Source organism: Peromyscus leucopus, chromosome 2, assembly GCF_004664715.2.
Source record: "Peromyscus leucopus breed LL Stock chromosome 2, UCI_PerLeu_2.1, whole genome shotgun sequence".
Taxonomy (NCBI): domain Eukaryota; kingdom Metazoa; phylum Chordata; class Mammalia; order Rodentia; family Cricetidae; genus Peromyscus; species Peromyscus leucopus.
In genome coordinates, this window is record NC_051064.1 from 62,484,635 (window position 1) to 62,507,208 (window position 22,574).

The 22,574-nt window shown below is 39.5% G+C and overlaps 1 protein-coding gene and 1 long non-coding RNA gene across 2 annotated transcripts in view; one reads left to right on the forward strand and one right to left on the reverse strand.

The window, feature by feature from the left end:
* The window catches only part of Shoc1 (shortage in chiasmata 1), a 65,995-nt gene that overhangs the window by 38,907 nt on the left and 4,514 nt on the right, over positions 1 to 22,574 (forward strand). Inside the window, exons 15-23 of the mRNA XM_037202627.1 lie at positions 526 to 595; positions 2,194 to 2,372; positions 2,577 to 2,694; positions 3,256 to 3,367; positions 7,400 to 7,521; positions 13,167 to 13,260; positions 19,331 to 19,462; positions 19,688 to 19,837; positions 20,426 to 21,344. Coding sequence (XP_037058522.1) covers positions 526 to 595; positions 2,194 to 2,372; positions 2,577 to 2,694; positions 3,256 to 3,367; positions 7,400 to 7,521; positions 13,167 to 13,260; positions 19,331 to 19,462; positions 19,688 to 19,837; positions 20,426 to 21,344 — 1,896 coding nt within the window. The remainder of the gene's footprint in view (positions 1 to 525; positions 596 to 2,193; positions 2,373 to 2,576; positions 2,695 to 3,255; positions 3,368 to 7,399; positions 7,522 to 13,166; positions 13,261 to 19,330; positions 19,463 to 19,687; positions 19,838 to 20,425; positions 21,345 to 22,574) is intronic.
* On the reverse strand, positions 19,238 to 21,177 carry LOC119087405. The gene is made up of 2 exons (XR_005090839.1): positions 21,090 to 21,177; positions 19,238 to 19,492 (listed from the first exon to the last, which is right to left on the reverse strand). It is a non-coding gene; the product is annotated as an uncharacterized LOC119087405 (long non-coding RNA).

The window sequence follows — 22,574 nt, forward strand, 5'->3', positions numbered from 1 at the left end:
TTTATATTTTATTTAAATGCTAGTAAGAAATTTAAATTAAAGTTAAAAGTCATGAATGATTGGTGCTCATTAAGTTCTGTTTCTTTATAGACAGTAAACAAATGCATACACACACATGTTCATATCACATTGAAATAGACTCTTGCTGGTATTGTTATGTACTTACATTTTTGGCTAGAGAAAGAATAAGAATTACTATGACTTAGGGCAAAGTAAGATTAAATGCACAACTGAAGAGTGTTTAATATGGCTGTCTTAAAATTAAATGTTTGACTGTTTTTGTTGGCATAAAAAATTGACATGATCTTCGTGTATACACACCAGAAATATTGTTTATGTTATAAGCTTTCTAATAAACTAGACTTAGAAATGTAATCCGGAAAATCATATTTCAAATAATTTCCTTGCTTACAGAATTTTAGTTCACTTTTATGGGAGTGAAATTTGTGGCACTGGAAAAAAATTATAACCAAAACTAAAAAAAAAAAATCTTGATGAAAGAAAACTCCCTTTTTTTCCCAACAGGTTTAACATTGACTGTTTTACATTCAAATGAGAGAAAAGATTTTCTGGAAGCTACTGGTGTTTTAAAAGGGTAAGATTGTATATTTTTAATATATGGCACAGCTCCACAGGAAAGGGAGAGCTTCCCCTGGAGTTTAGGCTGGGCTGTAGCTCACTGGCCAGGAGTGGCCTTGGCCTTGGCCCCTATTGCTTGGGAAGATGTTCCTCCCAGAGTTCTCTTTAAGAAAGTCTGAAGTCCACAGCCTTACTTGCCTCATGAAAAATGCCTTAGAACACTTTAACTCTCAACATAGCCATGTCTATCTAATAAAATTAGCATCCAAGAATTTAGCTCAGTCTTGTTTTAAGATCCCAAAATTATCATCATCATTGTTGTTAGAATAGAGATACTGCTGGGGCAGTGGTATTAAGACTCAGTAATGAGCCGGGCAGTTGGTATTGCACACCTTTAACCCCAGCACTTGGGAGGCAGAGGCAGGCAGATCTGTGAGTTTGAGGCCAGCCTGGGCTACAGAGCGAGATCCAGGACAGCCAGGGCTCCACGGAGAAACCCTGTCTCATGGAAAAACAAAAAGGGAAGAAAGGAAAAAGAAGTCTCTTTTAAAGCATAACCATGTTTCCTTCGGGTTCTTGGTTTGCCACATCTGCTTCCTTTCTTCCTGGGGATGGCCTGCTGAGAATAGATTCATTTATTTATTTCTTATGTATACAGTATTCTGCCTGCGTGTATGCCTGCAGGCCAGAAGAGGACAGCAGATCTCATTATAGATGGTTGTGAGCCACCGTGTGGTTGCTGGGAATTGAACTCAGGAACTCTGGAAGAACAGCCAGTGCTCTTAACATCTGAGCCATCTCTCCAGCCCTAGAGTTGGGTTTTTAAATGCCTTTATTTTGTCTTATTTCACATAGAAATTGTTTCTACTATTGGGATCCAAATAATAAAAGAAATGTAAATGAAAAGAAGCCCATAAGAGCTGGGTATAAACACTTTAAACTTCTGGCCTGATCTGGATGGAAAGGAGTGGTGGAGGGTTTAATTACGGTCGTGCTGTATTACATGAAGATGATGTAGACTACACTACTGTATCCATCAGTTCTTGTTTCCATTAGACACTTTTGAAGCCCAATGAGAAGAAACAACTCCATCTGACAGTGGTCAGAAAATACCCTACTATGGAAATTCTCAAAATTAAGATTTTTACATTGGTGAGGTGAGGCAGTTTTTCATGTTGATGTCTATTATTCATGATACTCAGGTATTAAATCAGAATTACATTTGGGATATGAGCATATGAAATTTTGTATGTTCTGGTATTTTTTTTTTTTAAGTATGATTATCTGAGAGAAAGATAAAATGAAAGCCAAGCATGGAGGTGAATGCCATTAGTCCCAGCACAGGGAAACAGAGGCAGGCAGATCTCTGTGAATTTGGGGCCAGCCTGGTCTATATAGTGAGTTCCAGACAACCAGGGCTACACAGAGAAACCCTGTCTCAAAAAGTATAAACAAAACAACAGAAGAAAGATGGAATGAGATTAACACAGTCAGTGTGCCGATGCTTTTCCAGTTGAGTAGACAAGGTCAGGTGAGCACAGGAAGCCATCTCAACTGCCCCAGTTAAAGGATGACAGGGGTAATCCCATTGTCTTGACCTGCTTTTGTCTTCAGTACCAGTTCCTGTGTGGTTGTGCATCATCACAGTATCAGAGCAGATTTCCCCTGGAGCAGCTTCTCACTCGTGGTGGAGTACAATCACGTGGGACACTCTTGCTGGGCCAGGCACTGCCAGCAGCTGAGTATACCTTTCCTGGCCTTCAAAGTCGTCGTTCCAGACACAGCTCTGAATAGTAAGGAGACAAGCCAGGATCCTGTTCTCCATTAGAGCAGAACTGGTCTGTTTGAAGAAACAGTTTTCTTTGTTCGGATTTCTATTTATAAAACAAACGTTGCATTTATATAGTTTCTTTAACATACACCTGCATTACTACTGCTTAATAAAAAAGAGAGGTGTGGTAGAAGAAAATGTAAACATTTATAGTTCTCTTCTTTAGGAAACACCTTGCTGGATAGATTTGGTGGGTTTCTCTTGGAGATTAAGATCCCATACATATTTTTTGCATCTGAAGGAGTGCTTAATACCCCAGAAATACTCCGGCTGCTGGAATCTGAGTAAGCTACGATTTTTAGTTGCTGGTCTCAGCACTTCTGTATGTGTGTGTGTGTGTGTGTGTGTGTGTGTGTGTGTGTGTGTGTGTGTGTTCTGATGAATTACGCTGTACATGCTATACCTTGTCTTCTTGACCCAAGACTAGAATATAAAGAACTTCTTTCCACAGAGTATATCAATTTATATTTCTAATACCTAAACTATAAATAACTACTGAATAATATTTTTATAATATATACTAATTTTATGGACAAAATGCAATTTAATCTTTCTTTAACTTTCTGCTCAGCTTGGAAGGCCTCTGGTGTGTTTTCTATTGCTTTCACCTTGAATTGTGTTAATCTCTTTTTAAATTTTTATTAATTTATTTAAAGATTAAAGAGGTGTCTGCTTTCTTTTATATACTGAATAAGTAATAATTTTCATCCAAAATTTGAAGAGTAAGTTCATTTATGAAAAAAACAGTAATTTGCATAATTTAATATTCAGAAGGACAACACAATACTCTGAAGAGCATTTTTAGCCATGACATTATTTTCACTGAAGAATATTATCTTTTGCAGCTATAATATCACACTAGTGGAGAGATGCTGCTGTGAGTCACTGAAACTGTTTGGAAGCACAGAGCGTTATGTAGTAGTCACAGTTGATGAGCATACTGCTGTAGTTATGCAGGTAAAACTGTGTAATAAAAACAGAAAATCAGGAGGAAGGGAGTCTGGGGCTATTATCATGGGAGTAGGGAACAAATGTTTCTCAAGGTGTAAAATCATCACTCATCAATACAATATATTAAAATTAGAAAGTCAAGCATATTAAAATAATACAACTATGTAATTTCTTTTCTGTATGGAGCTTAACTATAATCTGTGATCTTTTCTAAATTTTGTATATGGGCACAGTGTGCTAAATTACCACAATGGAAAATGATTACTAATCTTCCTGAATGCCATACAAATGTTAACATATTTAAGGAAGATCAAGACAAGACAAGACAAGCCTAGTAATGTTTATCTGCAGTCCTGACATTTAGGAGACTAAGACAGAATTGCAAGTTTGAGACCAACCTGAGTTATATAGAACAAGACCCTAACTCAAAATAAACAAGCAAAATGATAAAGTAAATAAAGAATCTGGGGCTGGAGGGATGGCTCAGGGGTTAAGAGCACTGGCTGTTCTTCCAGAGGTCCTGAGTTCAATTCCCAGTAACCACATGGTGGCTCACAACCGTCTGTGATGAGATCTGATGCCCTCTCCTGTTGTGCAGGCAGAACACTGTATACATAATAAATAAATCTTTAAAAAAAATCTTTAGCATTGTATATTGGCCTATTTTAAAAAGTATTCATAGAAAAATTAGTGTAGGAAGTTTTAAAAAAAAAATACTAATGGCTAGGAATGATAGCGTGCAGGCTAGCATGCATAAAGCCCTGAGTGTGATCACCAGCTGTACAAACAAAGCAAGATAAAGAAGACAAAGAACCAGCCACACTCTTCCATAGAAGAAAGTACAGAATAATTATATACGGTTAGGTAGTCCGTTCTTTACATCCTTTTTATTTTATGTGTATATTGTGTGACTGTGAGTTTATGTGCACCATGTGCATACAGGTGCTCAAAGATCCAGAAGGCATTGGATCTCCTGAAAATGGAATTACAGGCAACTGTAAGCTACCTAATCTAGGGTGCTGGGAACTGAGTGAATCTGGGCTCTCTATAATAGTAAGTGGTCTTAACTGTTGAGCCATCTTTCCATCCCAAGAAAGTATAATATTAATTAATGGTTAGAAATGTGGCATTTCCTCTAATGCAAATAGGGATTACTTCAAATTGTTGTTTTTTAAAGAGAGAGAATCTCTAAAAATACATAGAATTTAGACCTACCTCCTCACCTTCAATACTGCCACTCACACCACAGCTACTGACATTAACATTATGACTATGAGACTCACAAATTTGTTAAAATACATAATTTGGAACTTAAGATGTATAAATTCTTGGAAGAGTCTTCTTAAATGTTTGCTTGATTGATGTACCAGTTGCAAAGAAATGGAGATTGGATAGCAGGTTTGAGTACAAATTATTAGTAAATGTGGTGAGGTCTGATTTGATAAGCAAAAATTACAATATAAGAATGATATAATGGAAAAGTTCAAGTCCTGGATTTTTAAAGAAACGGTGTTTCTTTAATATTTAAAGTTCTTAATTATTTGTTGACTTGGAAAAACTGTCCTAATCCACAGTTACAGAACTTCTGTTAGAAGGAAGACAAGTCCTGAATGACACTGTAGGTGGAGTTTTCCTGTCGCGACTGCCTGTTCCCAAATACCCAGCAGCTGCTTCCCAAATAATTGATCAGAGGCTTAATATGAATTATAAATGCTCAGCCAATAGCTCAAGCTTGTTACAGCTAACTCTTACATTTTAAGTTAACCCATATTCCTTATTTACGTTCTGCCACATGGTAGTACATTTATTAACATTGCACATTCATCTCCTGCTCCCTCTGCATCTGCTGGCGACTCCTCTGACTCCACCCTTCTTCCTCCCAGAATTCTCTCTGTGTCAGGCTGTCTCGCCCAATGTCTTCCTGCCCAGTTATTGGCCAGTCAGCTTTTTTATTAACCAGTGAGAGTAATACATATTCACAGTGTACAGAAGAAGGGTTATTCTACAGCATCTCTCCCTTTTTGTCTAATTTTTAAAAGGAAAGTTTTAACCTTAACATAGTAAAACTATATATAGCAAAACAATTATTAAGAAATAATTACAGTTACAATATCCAATCCATTTGTATTTGGCAAATTTAGAGAAAACACTCAATTACTTGTCTTATCTTGGTGAGTCTAAAGTTTAATACCTAATTTGTTTTCTATCTTAACTATGGAAAATGATAAATTTAACTCTTTAGTCTTTAACTCCATCAAAGACACAAGAAGGATGAAATGTTATCTAATGACAGGGACATCAGGCTGTCTGGACAGTCATCCAAAGTTCCTCTGTAAGGTCAGGGCATCCAAATCTGGCCTACAGGCCTAGCGTATCAGACAGACTTTTCTCTGAAGCAGGGAATTTTGAAGGACTGTCCTACCCTGTCTTGGCAAAGCTTGGCAGTCACCTTTTTTGCATCTTGCTGGTCCAGTTTGGACAGTGTACTGTCAGCAATTGAAGCAAGGGCAGGTTCTTTGTCCAAATGGCTAGCCTTTGCCATAAAGAAAGCAAACTCCATATGGAGTTTCTTCGATATCCATCATCTCCTCTAAAGTGGATTGGTGCTGCTAGGAGTAAACATGTCTCACTGTCATGAAAAGCCTTAGGTTCTTAAACATATTAAATGCCATATTCTGTAGGTCTTTGAAGTGTTTGAAGAGCATCTATCTGTGTAATATATCTGTATATGACCTTGAAAATATGCATAACATGACTATAAGTTTGACTATTAATAGATTTCTATTAATCTATATTTCTTAATTATACATTACATTTTTAAATGAGCTGCATAAACATAATAGCTTAAACAAGAGTAGAAATATACATACAATATAACAAAATTAACTTTAAATTTGTATCAATAAACCAAAATCTATGCCAATGTAAAATATTTAAGATTAATAGTTGTTTTTTGGATTAAAGTAGATTCAATAATCTACTCTTTTATACTATCATTTCTGTATACCCTGTTGTTGTTTGTTTTTGCTCTTTTTTGGGGGGCCCACCACCCAACTCCCAAATAAATCACACACAGAGGCTTATTCTTAATTATGAATGCCTGGCCTTAGCTTGGCTTGTTTCTTACCAGCTTTTCTTAAATTATCCTGTCTATCTTTTGCCCCTGGGCTTTCCATTTTTTATTCCTGTATACCTGCCTTTGTTTCTTACTCCATGGCTTGCTATGTAGCTGGGTGGCTGGCCCCTGATGGCCTCCTCCTCTGACTCCTAGATCTCTCCTCCCAGGTTTCTTCTATATATTCTCTGTGCCTGCCAGCCCTGCCTGTCCTTTCTCCAGCCTTGCTATTGGCCATTCTGCTTTTTATTAGACCATCAGGTGTTTTAGACAAGCACAGTAACACAGCTTCACAGAGTTAAACAAATGCAGCATAAACAAAAATAACACATCTTAAAATAATATTCTACAACATCCCCCCTTTTCTTTTTAGAATGAGATCCCTGAGTCTAATCTCCTTTGTTTAACTTTTTTCCTGACCATTACCAATAACATGACACATTTTATCAAATGTATTATTAAATTTTAATAATTAGAGGAAAAGATGATCCAGACTGTTGAGGGACCCAAGAAGTCTACTAAAGCCCACCCTTTAAGCAGGGCTCCAGGGCTTGAACTCAGGTCATGGTGCTCGCATGACAAGTGCTTTTATCAGTTGCAATATCAACAGGTTGTTCCATAGGCTTTGAAATGGACTTTCTGTTGCCTTGAGAGCCAGATCTCAGTCTACAAAGCACTTTACCAGCACAGGAGCATCGATTGGGTCAGTTTAGTCATATCTTGGGCTATGGAAGACTCACCAGGCTTCCTGATGCTGCCACTAGTTACTTGTTTATGTCTACTGCAGCTTTCCTTATTTCATATGATTTTAATTTTTACTTTAAACTGTACCCTCTTAAGTTACCATTTATATACCACAGACTATTGAAAATTTTAAACAGTAGTCAACCTAATGTACCTTTTCATTTTCTTTATTTTTATAGGACCTAGAAGAATTACATTATGAGAAGGCATCAGATAATATCATTATGAGATTAATGGCATTGTCATTCCAATATAGCTGTTGTTGGATAATACTATATCCCAAGGAAACATTAAATTCAGAGTAGGTAAACATTTCTTCCTTCAAAGTTATGTTCATATTCTTCTTCAGTCCTTTTGCACATAAATGTTCATGCCAAGTTCCACTTACTCATCTAGTGTGCTTTAGTGAGGGGGTTGTGGAGCTGGAGGCTCCACATATTGGGAAACAAAGAACTCTGGAGATGATACATGTTGTCCTGGACATTCTGTTCAGATCATCCCCTACTACCCCCATCTTAAAATAATTAAGAGTTATTATTTTAAGTGTTTTATTTCTTTGTAATCCTGGGCTTGTTTGCTATAAGATAAATCATTTTAAAACTACTTCTAAAATCATGTTAATACATCGAATGCATAACTTCTTCCTGTACTTAGGTCATTGATGGGCTTAACCAAAACATTAGAAAATGCCATGGCCAGACAATGGCTTAAGTCATCATTGTATTTATCCTTTCCTTTACTGATAAGCATAATAAACATTTCTCCTTTATCCTCTGCCAGCTGGCTTTTCTCCCTGTCTCTGTACCAGTCCTTGCCTCTGGAGGTCACGGTCTCAGGACCATCAACAATGCTTTTATCTCTCGCTGCTCTGGAGCATTTAAGACTGTTGCAGTGGTCTGTTGTTCCAAACTCTCCAGTTCTGTGACACTCCAGTGCCTCTGATGGCCCGCCTTTCTAAGTACTTTCCCCCTGCCTTTCTATCTTCTTTGTGCCAGTCTCCAAGTATATTTGTCTGGAGTTCTCTTTCTCCTGTTCTGTCCACTATCTATCTTATCTACTACAGCTTTTGTCAGTATCTGGTGGTATATAATTACTACGTTTCTTTCTGCAGCTTCAGTCTTTCTTGCGAATTCCTGGCATAAATTTCTAAATCTTTACTAAATATTTCCACCCTCATATTCCACAAACTCGCAGAGCTAATGTGTTCAGATAGGAACTGACTGTATAGTCTCTGTCCCCTGCAAACCTGTATTTCTTCTTACCTGCCCTTTATCAGTTCTTGGTATCTGCCCTGCATTTATATTACCAGTGCTCAGAGTCTCACTATTTCATGTGGATTGTTACACCACCTGCTGTTTTCTCTCTCCACATGTGTCTGCATGTTCCTTTAAGTGGTGTGTATTATACTCAGTTGATGCCCCTAAAACCAAGCTCTGGTTATTCCATTCTTAAGAAAAGCCTTTACTGAGAGAATGGGAAAATAACTCAGTCGGTAAGGTGCTTGGTACAAGGAACTGAGTTGGAATCCAAGGACCTGAGTTCAAATCCCAGAACCCATGTTGAAGCAAACAGCAACAACAATAACAACAAAAACAGTCAGGCATGGTGGTGTGCATTTTAATCCCAGTGCTTGGGAGGCAAAAACAAATGGGTCCCTGGTGCTCACTGACCAGCCAACCTAGCCTGCTTGGCTAGTTCCAGGCCAACTATAGACCCTGTCTAAAAAAGCCATGTGACAGCACCTGGAAATGACACTTGAGATGTTTGCTTCTGGCTCTAAGCAGGGCTCAGTAGTGCACACTTTTAATCCTAGCCAGAAGCAGGATCTCTGTGAGTCTGAGGTCAGCCTGCTGGCTACATAGCAAGTTCCAGACCAGCCAGGGCTGCATAGTAAGACCCTGGCGGTGGTGGCGCATGCCTTTAATCCCAGCACTCGGGAGGCAGAGCCAGGTGGATCTCTGTGAGTTCGAGGCCAGCCTGGGCTACCAAGTGAGTTCCAGGAAAGGCACAAAGCTACACAGAGAAACCCTGTCTCGAAAAACAAAAACAAAACAAAACAACAAAAAAAAAAGACCCTGTCTCCAAATGATGAAGAGGAGGAGGAGAAGGAAAGATCATTAACTTCTGGCTCTGTGTGCATGTGTATACACACCAACATTACACACACACACACACACACACACACACACACACACAGTCTCTACAGAGTTCCTAGTTACCTACTGAATACAATACAGACTATGACCCATATGTGTGAGGTGTCGGGATAGGACCCACCTGTATTTTCAGGTTGCTTCTTCACTGACTTCCAGTCTAGCCAGGTGCTTTCCACTGTCACCCATTTCTTTTCTACTTCTTCAACTGTTTCCTCTAGTGAACTGCACTCAACTTTTTTCCGGACCTGTCCCCAGGTCCTGTGTTTTCTACTTCATCTCTCCTCAGAACTCCCTCACGCACAGCTTTCCATCCTGTGAACCTCTTGGCTCTATCTCCTAGTCTATGATTGTTCCGTAGCGTAAGAGCACACTGCTTTCGTATGGTGGACGCTCAGTAGCTGTTCACTGAATGAGTCAGCCTTTCCTACCGGACGGCTAACCATTCGACTGTCTTTATTCCTATAGTGCCACGTCCCCTGACTCACAGCAGGCTCTGTAGGCTCTATAAAGCCTGGTTGTCAGAGAAGGTGTGGGTAATTCGACATTGCCGGTGACTCTGCTCACTTTCTTGACGCTGCTCTTGCTTACGAGTTCACTGAACTCTTCCAGTACAGTTACTATCTTGTGAGGACAGATACAGACTGGAGTCTGAGAGTCTAAACTCCTTGACTCTCAATCCCTTTCTGTTAACAAACAGCCCAGCAAGTCAGTTAACAGAGTTAGCCCTTCCCACCTAGCCACAAAATAAAAACTGTGGTTCCTGTTTTAACGCCCCGACTTTTAAGATTAATAAGGCCCATAAAACACTTCAAGCTTGGTGCCTACTTATAAATCATTTTAAGCTTTATCCAAATTTTGGCAGTTTTTTCGATAAATTACTTATTTGGAAGTTTTCTAAGGTTTTTTCAGATTGCTGTTTATCTATAGTTTTGTGGTTCAATTGAAACACAGGGGAGAATAGCAAATATCCCATCTTATTTTTCACCTATCACGAAATATTCTGAAATATCTTTATTTTATCAGAATATACAGTGTGATCATTTATTTATGTTATCATAAATATAAAGTAGTTTCAAAATTCTGAGTTTCATAATTCTATTTTATTAGATAATTGTAACCTTTTGGAGGGGCGATTGAGACAGGGTTTCTCTGTGTAGCCCTGGAACTCTTTGTAGACCAGGCTGGCCTTGAACTCACAAACAGAGATCTGTCTGTCGCTGCCTCCTGAGTGCTGGGACTAAAGGCGTGCACCACCACACCTGGCTGGTAATTGTAACCTTTAAGCAGTATCTCAATAAGCTGATCAAAAGGGAGCAATAGAAAATGCTGAAGAAATGGTTTCAATTACCTTAGTTATTCAGGTATGTAATTTCAAGGAGGAGCAGCAGCAACCTTTGAGCATATATCCCTTGGTTTGATGTTTGCCAGGAAGAGCCATCGGGTAGTTGTACTCGTGGCTGTGACTTCTTACAGTCCAGGGCTAACAGCCTATAATGCAAACTGAACAAGAGAGGGAGCTCCCTGGACAAAGCCCTGAGGAAGTCCCAGAGTCTTCCTAGTTCGTACACAGGGGGGCTTGGTGTTCTCAGCAACAAGCTGTGACAACACTACAGCCCTTTATCCACCCAGGGAGTTCATTAGAGACACAGTGACCAGGGCTGAGGGCTTAGCACAGTCACAGCTTCCGGGGCTCAGAAGGTAAGCAAGTGTTCAGCAGAATTCATGTTGTTTGTGCAAACAGCTTGGGCACAGTACGTTACTCCACCAGCCTTTTACTCTGTGGAGAAAGTCTGTCTGGGTGTTGGGTGACACCACTCATGGGGAGATGCAAAAAACATCTACTCACCCTGAATAGGAACCAATGACAAAGCAAGGATACCATGACAGGCGAGCTTGGTGAACCAATGAATTCATTGGGGTTCCTTACAAGAGTGCAGGTGAAGGTTAACCAGGAGCAGAAATAACTCACGGAGAAAGAACATGACCAAAGCCCACCCCAGTATGGGCGACGGTTCACCAAAGCTCCAAACCAGACAGCCGACAGGCCGCAGAGTCCTCCCAGGCAGCTCAGCTGGGAGAGGCGCAGCCCACCCAGCTGCCTGGAGGAGGTACCTCAGCCAAACTGCGGGAAAAGCAGAGACCAGGGGAGCAGCCTGGAGAGAAAGAAAGTGCTCCAACCATGTGAGCTGTCTGTACATGGTGCAGAGAGCTTCAGGTTTCCAGCTTCTGTGAGCTGTCACTCATGCTGGAGGGGGCTTTGGTAGTGCAGCTGCCTTTGAGTCTTTTCTGCTCCTGTAAGTAACCCCTCACCCATATACCTGTAGGGAGTCACAGTAAAACACATGGTTCCCCAGGGTGGACTTCATGCTGTCCTTCCTTTGGTCTATCAGTGACTCCCTGTCTGGGATGAACATTCTCGTCTCCCCAGGAATAGTGTTAGGAATAGACAACTACGGAGGAAGAAGCTAACACACAGGACAAAAGAGCCAAGAAAGAGAGAGGAACACTCGCTTGGAGTTCTTAGTGGTAGACTGATGGATGTCTCTTCACTGCTGCTTAGAATATGTAAAGTGAGTAGGTCACCGTAGAAATAGCCGCTCACGCCAAAGCTACACAGAGAAACCCTGTCTCGAAAAACCAGAAAGAATAAAAGGAAAAAAAACTTTATACTTAAAAAAATTTCAAACACATATTAAATATATTGTGAACAGAATAGTGTAGACTCAAATCCATTTTTGCTCCCATATGGGTAAGCGCAGAATCATTTGCTGAAAGGACTCCCTATCCCTACTAAGATGCCTTTACATATTTGCTTTGTAGGAAATAAATTGTACTTGCATTCTGTTACTTCTGTCTATTTTTATGTCAGTTTCCTATGTTGAATACAAGTTTTATGGTGAATAGACCATTTTCTGAAATTTTTCATTGTTTCTATTGTATTTTAAGGTAATTTTGATAAATATTTTATGCTACTACATGAAGTTTAGAATAAACTTGTCAGTTTTGTTAAAATTGTACTTGGGTTTCAGGTTGGATTTCATTGAATCAAGAGATCAATTTTGTGGAAATTGGAATTTTAGGAAGAGTAGACCTGTTTACCTAAGATACTATATTCCCCATATTCTATTTCTTTACTTTTCCTCACTAATATTTTGTAATTTTCAATGTGAGACTTACCTGTACTATATTGTTTTATCTTTAATTATTAATGTTCATATTCTCACTGTAAATAGATCTTTTTAAATGAGTTTAATTTCTAACATAGTTTCTCATGTGAAGAAATTAAAGTGATGCTTACAATTTAAGAAAAAAAAAAAAGAAATAGCTACTCACAGGTCAACATTCACGTCTGACCTGGTCAATAACTGTAGAAAGGAGAAGAGTGCTTCTTCTAATGTAGCAGCTCATGAAAGATGGTAGGTATCCTGGCTGTGGTCATAGTTTTATCTGAGCCCATTACTTTGATCCAGAGCTAGAGTATTCTCTGTGTCTAACTTTAGTTCATACAGTCGTCCCTGGAGATAAGAATGGAGTGGCTCAGATTCTCTCCTCATCCGTCAATCATCTGGTCCGTACAGTCATCCCTGGAGATGAGAATGGAGTGGCTCAGATTCTCTCCTCACCTGTCAATCATCTCCCTCCACACACACCCTTAGCATCCCTAGATTTAATGGTGTGCTTAAAGACAGAAGGTGGCAATGTCCTTTCCAGAGAGGGTCAAGTAAGTGCAAGGGGAGGTGGGACATGCGTGCACCAAACTAATGAGTGAACACAATGATATCATTCCTAGGTACCATCTCACAGAGAAGACACTCCATCACCTCGCACAGATTTACGCAGCTTTGGTTTCCTCTGGTCTTAAATCTGAAGAACTGGATGTAAAGGTATTATTTCCCTAGATGTTCATAAGTATTGTTCATAAACTAAAATTAGACTTGAGCTCAAGTGCCCAGTAAGAAGAAGCCTTGAACAGACACAATTCCTTAAGAGCCAAAAAAGAGCAGGATCAAATTATTAAATACATTTACCTCCACACTGTTTTAAAAGCATTTATGTGTGTTACACACACACACACACACACACACACACACACACACACACACACACACAAATTCATACAAATAAATATATGACAAGAACTTTAAGCCTTATGTGGTGCATACACCTGTTGTCTTGGCACTCAGGAGGCTGAGATGAAAAGATCATGAGTTCAAAGCCATAGGAAGCTATATGGTGAGACTGTCTAAAAAACCAAAACAACAATGAATGCTTTTAATTTAAAATCAAGCTATAGTCAGGAAAAGAAGAAAAATAAATGTCCCTTGATGAAAACATGTTCTTTATGAAAGATATACTGAGTCTTCATCTGCTGCAGAGTGGAAATCGCCAGACATTTTGGTGGGGATGTGTACTGGTGATCTCCAATCTCCTCTCTTGGCCCCTTTTCAGTGTCCCACTCTAAAACTAAGGTGTTTGTCTGAGTTCAGGGTTCATGTTTTTCTGTTATCTTCCATGTTCTTTCATTGAAGAACTCAGACATCCCACAGCCCTGCTGTAGCTTCTGAATACAGTTCCTAAAATCCTTCTGACATGTAATATAGTGATATTTTATTTGTACTAAAATGTGATTTGTATGTTAATAAATAAAGTTGCCCAGGGGTCAGAGCTATTAGAGCCATAGCAAAAGCTGGGCGGTGGTGGTGCACGCCTTTAATCCCAGCACTTGATAGGCAGAGCTAGGTAGATCTCTGTGTGTTTAAGGATACAGCCAACATTGGAGACACATGCCTTTAATCTCAATACCAACCATAGAAGACCTGGAGGTCTGTACAGACAGGCAGTGATGAGACAGTCATATGGTTGGGTTTACAACCAATGAGAAGGCAGAACAGAAAGTCTATATAAAGACAAACAGACAGGAAGTAGGTCTCTTTCAGAGAGGTCTCTTGGCTGAAGAGGCTAGATGCAGCAGACGGGTAAGGCTCTTAGCTCTGATCTCTTGGCTTTCTTCTTTGCATTGGTTCTGTGTTTCTTATTTAATAAGACGGTTGGTTACATCTACAGTGTAAGGTCTGCACCTATGTTCTAGCAACCAGTTGGAAATCTCCACAGGAATGTGTTGCAAATACCCCAGACTGAGTGTCCATATGAAACTTTCCATCCTCGCCAAGCTTGATTGGTGACATCACTGTTCAGTGGTGTGGTCCTCTTTGTACAGCAGCAGCATCTCTGGAATAAATCTCCTTCCACACCCTCATCTGCTTCTGAGTTCAGGCATCCATCACTTCTTATGCATATTTTTTAAATGCCTTCCTAACTAACCACCCTTTTCCTACCTATTCCCTACTCCATCATATGCTGACACTAATTTTGTTGCTGAGATGCAGCTGTGAAAATCCACTTCCTCACACTGTGCTTCTGGTGGGGAGGGAGCTTGTGTGTTCACTTCTCTATTCTGGACACCCAGCACAATGCCAAGTAGAAGGTTATTGATAAATATTCACTGTTAATGTTTTCTTGCTCAGACACCTTCCATGTCTTCCTGCTTCCTTCAGAATAGAGTCAAATTCAGGTGGAATCAGGATTTAGTCCCGAGGTAATCATTTCCTCCATAAATCCCCACACAACCAACCTCAGCTAATGAAGGGATGTCATCCAGCCTTTCTCTCCCCAGGAATGCTGCTGTCCATCTCTTGGAGCCAGCTTTCAAACACTGCTTCCTTAAGGAACCCTGCCCAGGCATATATACCCTCTCAGGGTAAATATGACCCACCACCGTTATACCCTGTACCTCTTTCGTGGTGTGAGGTGTTTGTTGGTGGTGGTTTTGTTTTGTTTTTGTTTTTGAGACAGAGTGTCACTGTGTAGCATAGCCCTGGCTGGCCTTGAACTCACAGCGATCCATCTGCATCTCAAGTGCTAGGATTAAGGTGTGCACTGTGCCTGGCACAGGTATTTATTCATATACTTTCCACTGCAGGTAATAAGTCCTTGGTAAACCTGTGGCATCTAGCACAGTGCTTCATACAGAGCAAATATATTTAACAAACACCTGCTAAACAGTTTAGTCAAATCATAACCTGTTAAGAATATCAAGAAGTGATCTTTTTTTTTTTTTTTTGGGGTTTTCGAGACAGGGTTTCTCTGCGTAGCTTTGCGCCTTTCCTGGAGCTCACTTGGTAGCCCAGGCTGGCCTTGAACTCACAGAGATCCGCCTGCCTCTGCCTCCCAAGTGCTGGGATTAAAGGCGTGCGCCACCACCGCCCGGCAAGAAGTGATCTTTTTGAAAATCTTAATCTCATGATACATACTACACACAAAAGTAAAATTCTTAGGAAAGTTACCTTTAAATAAATGAATGACAAATGTAAATGTGTCTTCTTTATTCAAATGAGGATTCACTGCTTGGTTAGTCTTTTCCCAGCATGTGGTAAACAACTATATGTAAAATATGATATCAGTAAAGTGGCACTGTGTTCAGATACAGGGTCATGGTCCAGAGAATGTATGCCCTCAGAAGGCATCTGAGGATAAAATGGGACTACTGTACTCTGCAGGCAATGCATTCCAAACAAAAGTCTGCTTCCACCCAGATAAACTCCAGAAGCTTTTCAAGTCCAGTTTTTAACGTGTTCTTACTCTGTTGGTATGTCATGAACACGCACAGGTATGCCATTGTTCTGACTTGATGTCACTATTAAAGTAGGTTTGAGGAAGACAGGGATGAGGCTTGGTGGGGAGCTTGCTTGCATGGCATTCACATGTGGTTCAGTCTCCAGTACCACATAAAACTGGATGCGGCAGTACATGTCTGTAATGCCACTGCACTTGGGAGGTTGAGGCAGGAGGACCAGAAGTTCAAGGTTGCCTTTGGCTACATATGGAGTTCAAGGATAGCTTGGATGACATGAGACCCTGACTCACAACCAGAAATAACCAGGGGTTCCTAAACCCCTATGTATTATGTATGTATTAGAGTGTACTGCTTCTTTATTTTGTTACCATGGCTTTTGTCTCTTAGAGAACATCAGTATATTATTAGCACTTTTTTGTTTCCAGCCATCTTAGCCATAAAAGAAGTACCTGGAAGTCTAAAGATATTCCCTTAAATTAAAAGAAGATATTGGCAGTGTTATCTAAATATTATCTTTTTCATTTGTTAATCTTTTGTGTGTGTGTGTGTATGGTACTGGTGATCCAATTCAAAGCCTTGTGTGTGGTAGGCAAGCAAGCATATATCACTTAGCTATCTTAACCTTCTAATTTTAAAAGATTCCTATGAATTTCTTATGAACTCTTTTTGTAGGTGATACATAAATATACACATATAAATTCAGAAACAAGACTTCTTGAATCCTCTTAGTCTAGGCATGAACCTCAGAATTCTCATTCTGGTCAATTACTGCAGTACTCATTACCATCATCATAAAAGTTTGCTTTCAAAAAAGAAAGTTAACTATAGTATATAAAAAAAAAGTTTGCTTTCAAAAGAAGGTTCTATTTAAATGAAGGTCTCATATCGTCCTCAAAGCATCTAAAACTAACAATGAAATAAAGATGTGATTAAACAGAATATCTCTATACACTGTGCATATACTTGTATAAAATTTGAAAAATTCTCTTTTATAATATATGCACTCCAAAAAAGTATGTGTTGACAGTTTTGTACTTAATATTCTGAGAGAAACTAGCCCATATTTATTTTGTGAAACTTGTACCCTTTTATTGTATATAAGACTCAAACCTGCTCTGTACCCCAGGTGTGGGCTCTTCACCTAAGCTTATCTCTAGCCATTGTGCTGTCTCTTGAATCCCCATTATACACAAGATGTTTTATTTCCCTGTGTGGGCTCTGGCTGTGACGAGTCTTTTTTTGTCCTGTCAGCCAGCTCCCAAATAATGACATGGAGACTTCTTATTAATTATAAAAGCTTGGCCTTAGCTTATTCTTGTTCCTAACTAGCTCTTATAACTGAAGTTAACTCATTTATATTAATCTACATTCTATCACATGACATTACCTCTCTTCATTCTTATACCTCCTGTTTCTTCTCAGTGATCCTGGTGTCTCTGCCCTTCATCCCAGAGTCCTCTCTGTCCCCAGAAATCCTGCCTACCTTCTTTCTAGCTATTGGGTGTTCAGCTTTTTATTACACCAATCACAGCAACACATTTTCAAACAGTGTACAAATATTCCACAACACTCTGGCTCTGTTGCCAGGCTATTCCTAGGATTACAGATGCAGGAACTGCAGTTACAGTTGTTATAAGCTGCCATGTGAGTGCTGGGAACTATTACCTGTCCTGTGCAAGAACAAGTGTTCTAAACCACTGAGCCATCCCTCCAGCTAAGAAATTACATACACACACACAATTTTGACAAGAGTGTCTTAGAATCAAATAAGCTAAGATTAAATGAACTATTACCAACTAGAATGACTACTCAAAATCAAGACATTTTAAAATTTATAGACATTAATTTTTGAGAATTTCATATACACATAGACTGTATTTTGATCGTATCTATCTCCCATTCTTCCTCCTAACGCCTTAGCTCTACCTCCTCACCCTCCAAACATCATGTCTTTTTTAATACCCACCAAGCCTAATCTGTGCTGCACACATGTCCATGTGTGGCCATCCACCGGAGCATGGCTGACTAATGGGGACTACATTCTAAAGAAAATCAGCTCTCACTCCCTGAGAAGCACTGCTTATCCGTGGCAACCCAGCTAGGGGTGGGGCTTGTGAGCCCCTCTCTGCCCGTGCTGGAATGTGGACTGGCTTGCTCTTGCTCAGGCAACAGCAGCAGCCCTGGCCTGTCCAGGAGACACTGTGTTGCTGTCTCCCGTCCTCTGGCCTTATGGTCTTTTTGTCCCTCTATAAGCCTGAGCCTTTGGGAAGGGTGTGACATAGATGTCCCATTTGTGGCTGAGCACTCCACAGACATTTATTCTCTGCACTCTTTAACCAGTCATGAGTTTCTGTATTAATCACCATCCACTGCACAAAGAAATTTCTCTAATGAGGTCTGAGAGCTGCACTAATCTATGGGTAGAGAGACATGATTATAGAGGGCAGTTTGATTGTACATCCATTTAGCAAAATAATAATAGTAGGTTCACCCCTGGAGCCTTTGATTTCCCTAGCCATGAACCCTTGTTCAGATTGACAGTACCAGGTATGCTTCTGTAAGCAGGGCTTATGTGTTACTTTTTAACACAATATCAAATTAATGTACAAATATCTTTCATGTTTAAGTTTGTTTTTGAAAACTATTGCACTGTATTTTTATTCTTGTTTTCAGTTGATAACTACTAGAAAAAGCAAAATATTAAATAGTACCAGTGATTTTCAAATTGCTCTTCTATAAGTGAAATATAACACTAAATAAATTTTTAAAAACTTTATAAGTTAATACCAAATTAAAGTGAAGAAAAATGGATTCCAAAAATTAGAAAATAGGGTACAGTATTGAAAGAAAGAAGGGGCCAGGTGTGGTGGCACATGCCTTTAATCCTAACATTCAGGAGACAGAGGCAGGGAGATCTCTGTAGGTTTGAAGCCAATATGGTCTATATAGTAAGTTTCAGGATAGCCAGGGCTATATAAAGAGTCCTGGGGGGGGGGAGTAAGAAAGGAAGGAAGGGAAAGGAGGAGAGTGAAAGGAAGAGAAAGAAAGAAAGAAAGGAGGAAGGAAGGAAGGAAAGAAGGAAGGAAGGAAGAGAGGGAGGGAGGGAGGAAGAAAGAAGAAAGAGAAAGAAAGAAAACTGATTGGGTTATCCTCACAAATGAAAGATCATGGGTTTCAAATACATACACTAATAAATTATTACAAGATGATGATTAAAAATTCACTACTTAGATTTTTTTCCTTTAATCTCAAACTATTTCTGAATGCTACATCTCACTCCTTAATATTCTCCTACAATCTAACATATGCATTTTTTTTAGCTTATAATTGCCCCAGGAGTAGAAGAGACAGCTTTAACAATTCGACAAATTGCAGACCACAATTTAATGACGTCGAAGAGAGATCCTCATGAATGGTTGGATAAATCCTGGGTTGAAGTTTCACCGTCTAAGGTTACTTTTTCTAAATGCGTAAATTGACACCTGTCAGGCAAAAAAAAATAAAAATAAAAATAAAAAAATAAAAAAAAAACATGAATACCTAAATTCCCTTCCTGATAGCATGGTTTTTTCCATGCTTCCCAATTGCTAGAAATTCAGGGACAAATTTTAATCTATAGACTAAAATAGGTCCCTCTCAAAAAACCACTGCCTGAGGAGACACCCCCTGTTTTGCAGGAAGAAATGAGCCTCCTTGACTTCCCGTGCATTAATCCACTGGTGGCTCAGCTCATGTTACATAGAGCACCTTCCCTGCACTGGCTGCTGAGAGCAACACCCACTGAGCTTCAGGAACTCCTGCCCCAGGTTCCCAGCAAGGTTCTGAAGGTGGGTCAGAGCGCAGGCTCCCTTGGTGCATTCCCAGTTCAGTTACGCGTTTGCTAAGTGACGGTGTCCAGCTTTGTTCTGGACATCACATAGGAAAGAAAGCATTTACTTGAACTAACTTTCATATGGAATTGCCATTAGCATACATTTCAAAGCTATCATAGATAACTCAATACAGTTTAGTCCATCTTAAGGCATTTTGAAATATCATTGTATTCATAAATAGTCAGTTAACATGTATTTGCATTACCCCTTCCAAAAATCCTGATGTCTTTACCATAGCAGGGAAGAGAGTTTTAGCTTTATTGATTATTTTTAAATTCTTATCAAGGAATAGTATTGTGTATAATTTGTATAACTAAAATAAAAATCCACTGCATTTGTTGTGAACCTAAAACATCTCTAAAAACACTCTATTAAAATTCCATTGAAAGCTGCTAGAAAATAGATGCAAATTACAATGTTATCTTTTAATGGTGTTTAATTATTTTTTTATGTTAGTATGTGGCTCAATGTAGTATCTATGAATTTAGCTAGGCATCATTTTCTTTTCTAAACTGTATTAAACTATTATTTTTAATTTTTCAGCATTTTTGTAGCATCACTTCCTTATTCAAGATTAATTCTTCCTCCATGACAATGTCACCTCGAATGTCATCACTTCAGGAGGATATGAATGAAACTGGTCCCTTTATTTCTCAGAGTTCAGCTCCTATCATTCAGGAACATGAGGAATATTATTCCTATGAAGACTCGAAAGAGACAGTGCAGGACAGCACAAGCTCTTCTCTTATGGAACTAAGAGAAACACTGAGCATGTTGCCATCTGCAGCATCTCACAGTCAGACCAGCTACTGGAAAGACTCCATTTGTGGTCCTAACACAGTGCACAATAACCCTTTTCTAATTAATAACGAATCAAAGAAAGTGACTTGGCATTCCTTTCCAAGTCAGGATGATTCAGAATCAGGTGTCTTTTCTTTGGGCCTAACACAAATAAATTGTGAACCTGAAATGTCACCAGCTGATACTCAGAGGAGAGTTACTCATAATTTTGTTAATTATCCTAAAGCAAAAGGAAGCAGAAACATGCAAGTGTCCACCCCTGTGTTTTTACCAGAGGGCTCTCAATCCCACCTTTGTTGGGACTTTAAAAACCATGGTGACAGGAAACAGACTTATTCATTCAATTCAAGCTGTGGAGCAGAACAGATCTCCTACGACAAATGGTACCCACAAAACAATGACTTACCCAGTAATCAGCCAGAGTGTCTGTCGGCTAAATTGGAACACTTCACATACAGAAATTCAAACGCTGGCACTGACAAGACCTTTTGGAGAGAACTGCCATCTGTCCCCAGCTGGAATTCATTCTGTGCTTCTGATTCTAATATAAACCAAAGAGGATTCAATGGCCTTAATTTCTACCAAAGGGCTGGGAACCACTTAGGACAGAGAAGACTCCCTGTGTCTTCATCTAACTGGGGAGATTATGAAACACCAACAGGTAACACTAGTAGTTGATACAACTTCTAGTTATAATTTTACAAGCTAAAGCTAGGGGCTGGATAGATGGCACCATGGTTTAGAGTGCTTATAGCTGCTGCAGAGGACACACATTCGGTTCTCGGCACCCACTTTGGGTAGCTCATACTACCTGTAACTCAAGTTCCCGGGGATATGACACCTCTGGCCTCCTTGGACACCTACACTCACATGCACACACCCACATGCAGACTCATACACAAATACATATCTAATAATAAATATTTAAAAATGATAACAATATAATAAAATTTCAATGAATGTTTTGTTTTAATTGCTACACTTAAAGTTCTCAATTATCTTTGAGTTTAAGAGAAACATCAAACTTAGTGGCCTAACAAAATATTTCAAATTCTTATAGTATCAAATGAACCATACCTTCAACTTAAGTTTAAAATAGCACTCAGGAGGATCTCTGAGTTTGAGGTCAGCCTAATGTTCTAGTGAGTTCCAGGACAACTAGGGCTATATAGAGAGACCCTGTTGCAAAACAGACAAACAAAATAGGGGGAGAAAGGAAGAAATTTAAAATAAAAATAGCAAACCTAAGTAATGCAGATGATCAGGATTAAACAGAGGAATCAGACTGTCAGCTACATAAATCTATTTGGCTAAGATTGGTTGAGATATTAGGGGATGGTGACAGCTCAGTCCCTAAGGTGCTGACTGTGCAAGCCTGAGGACCTAAGTAAGCTCTGTACCCAGAACCCGCATACAAAAGCCTGGCATTGTGGCCATGGCTTGGAACCCCAGCACTTGGGAGGCAGACAGGTGGATCCGTGAGCTCACTGCCAGCCAGCCTAGCATAATATTTGGCAAGCTCTAGGCCAGGAAGAGATTCTGTCTCAAAAAATCAGGATAGATCATACCTGAGGAGGAACAACACCAGAGTTGGCCCTCTAGCTATCACACGCACATGCGAACACACACACACACACACACACACACACACACACACACACACACACGATGCTAGATCCCAGGTAAACCGTTTCCGAGTTGTTTAACTTTATTAGAGAGGAGCTCCTTTCAGCTTCACTTTGATGGATATTTTTTACTTGTCTGAACATTTTATCATTCACCTTTTAAAAAGGACACTTGCTTTTTCGGTCATAATGCCTTTATTTTCTGTATAATTTCTTATGGCATTACCCTAAACATCTAAAATAAAATGTTAGGATCTCATAAGGCA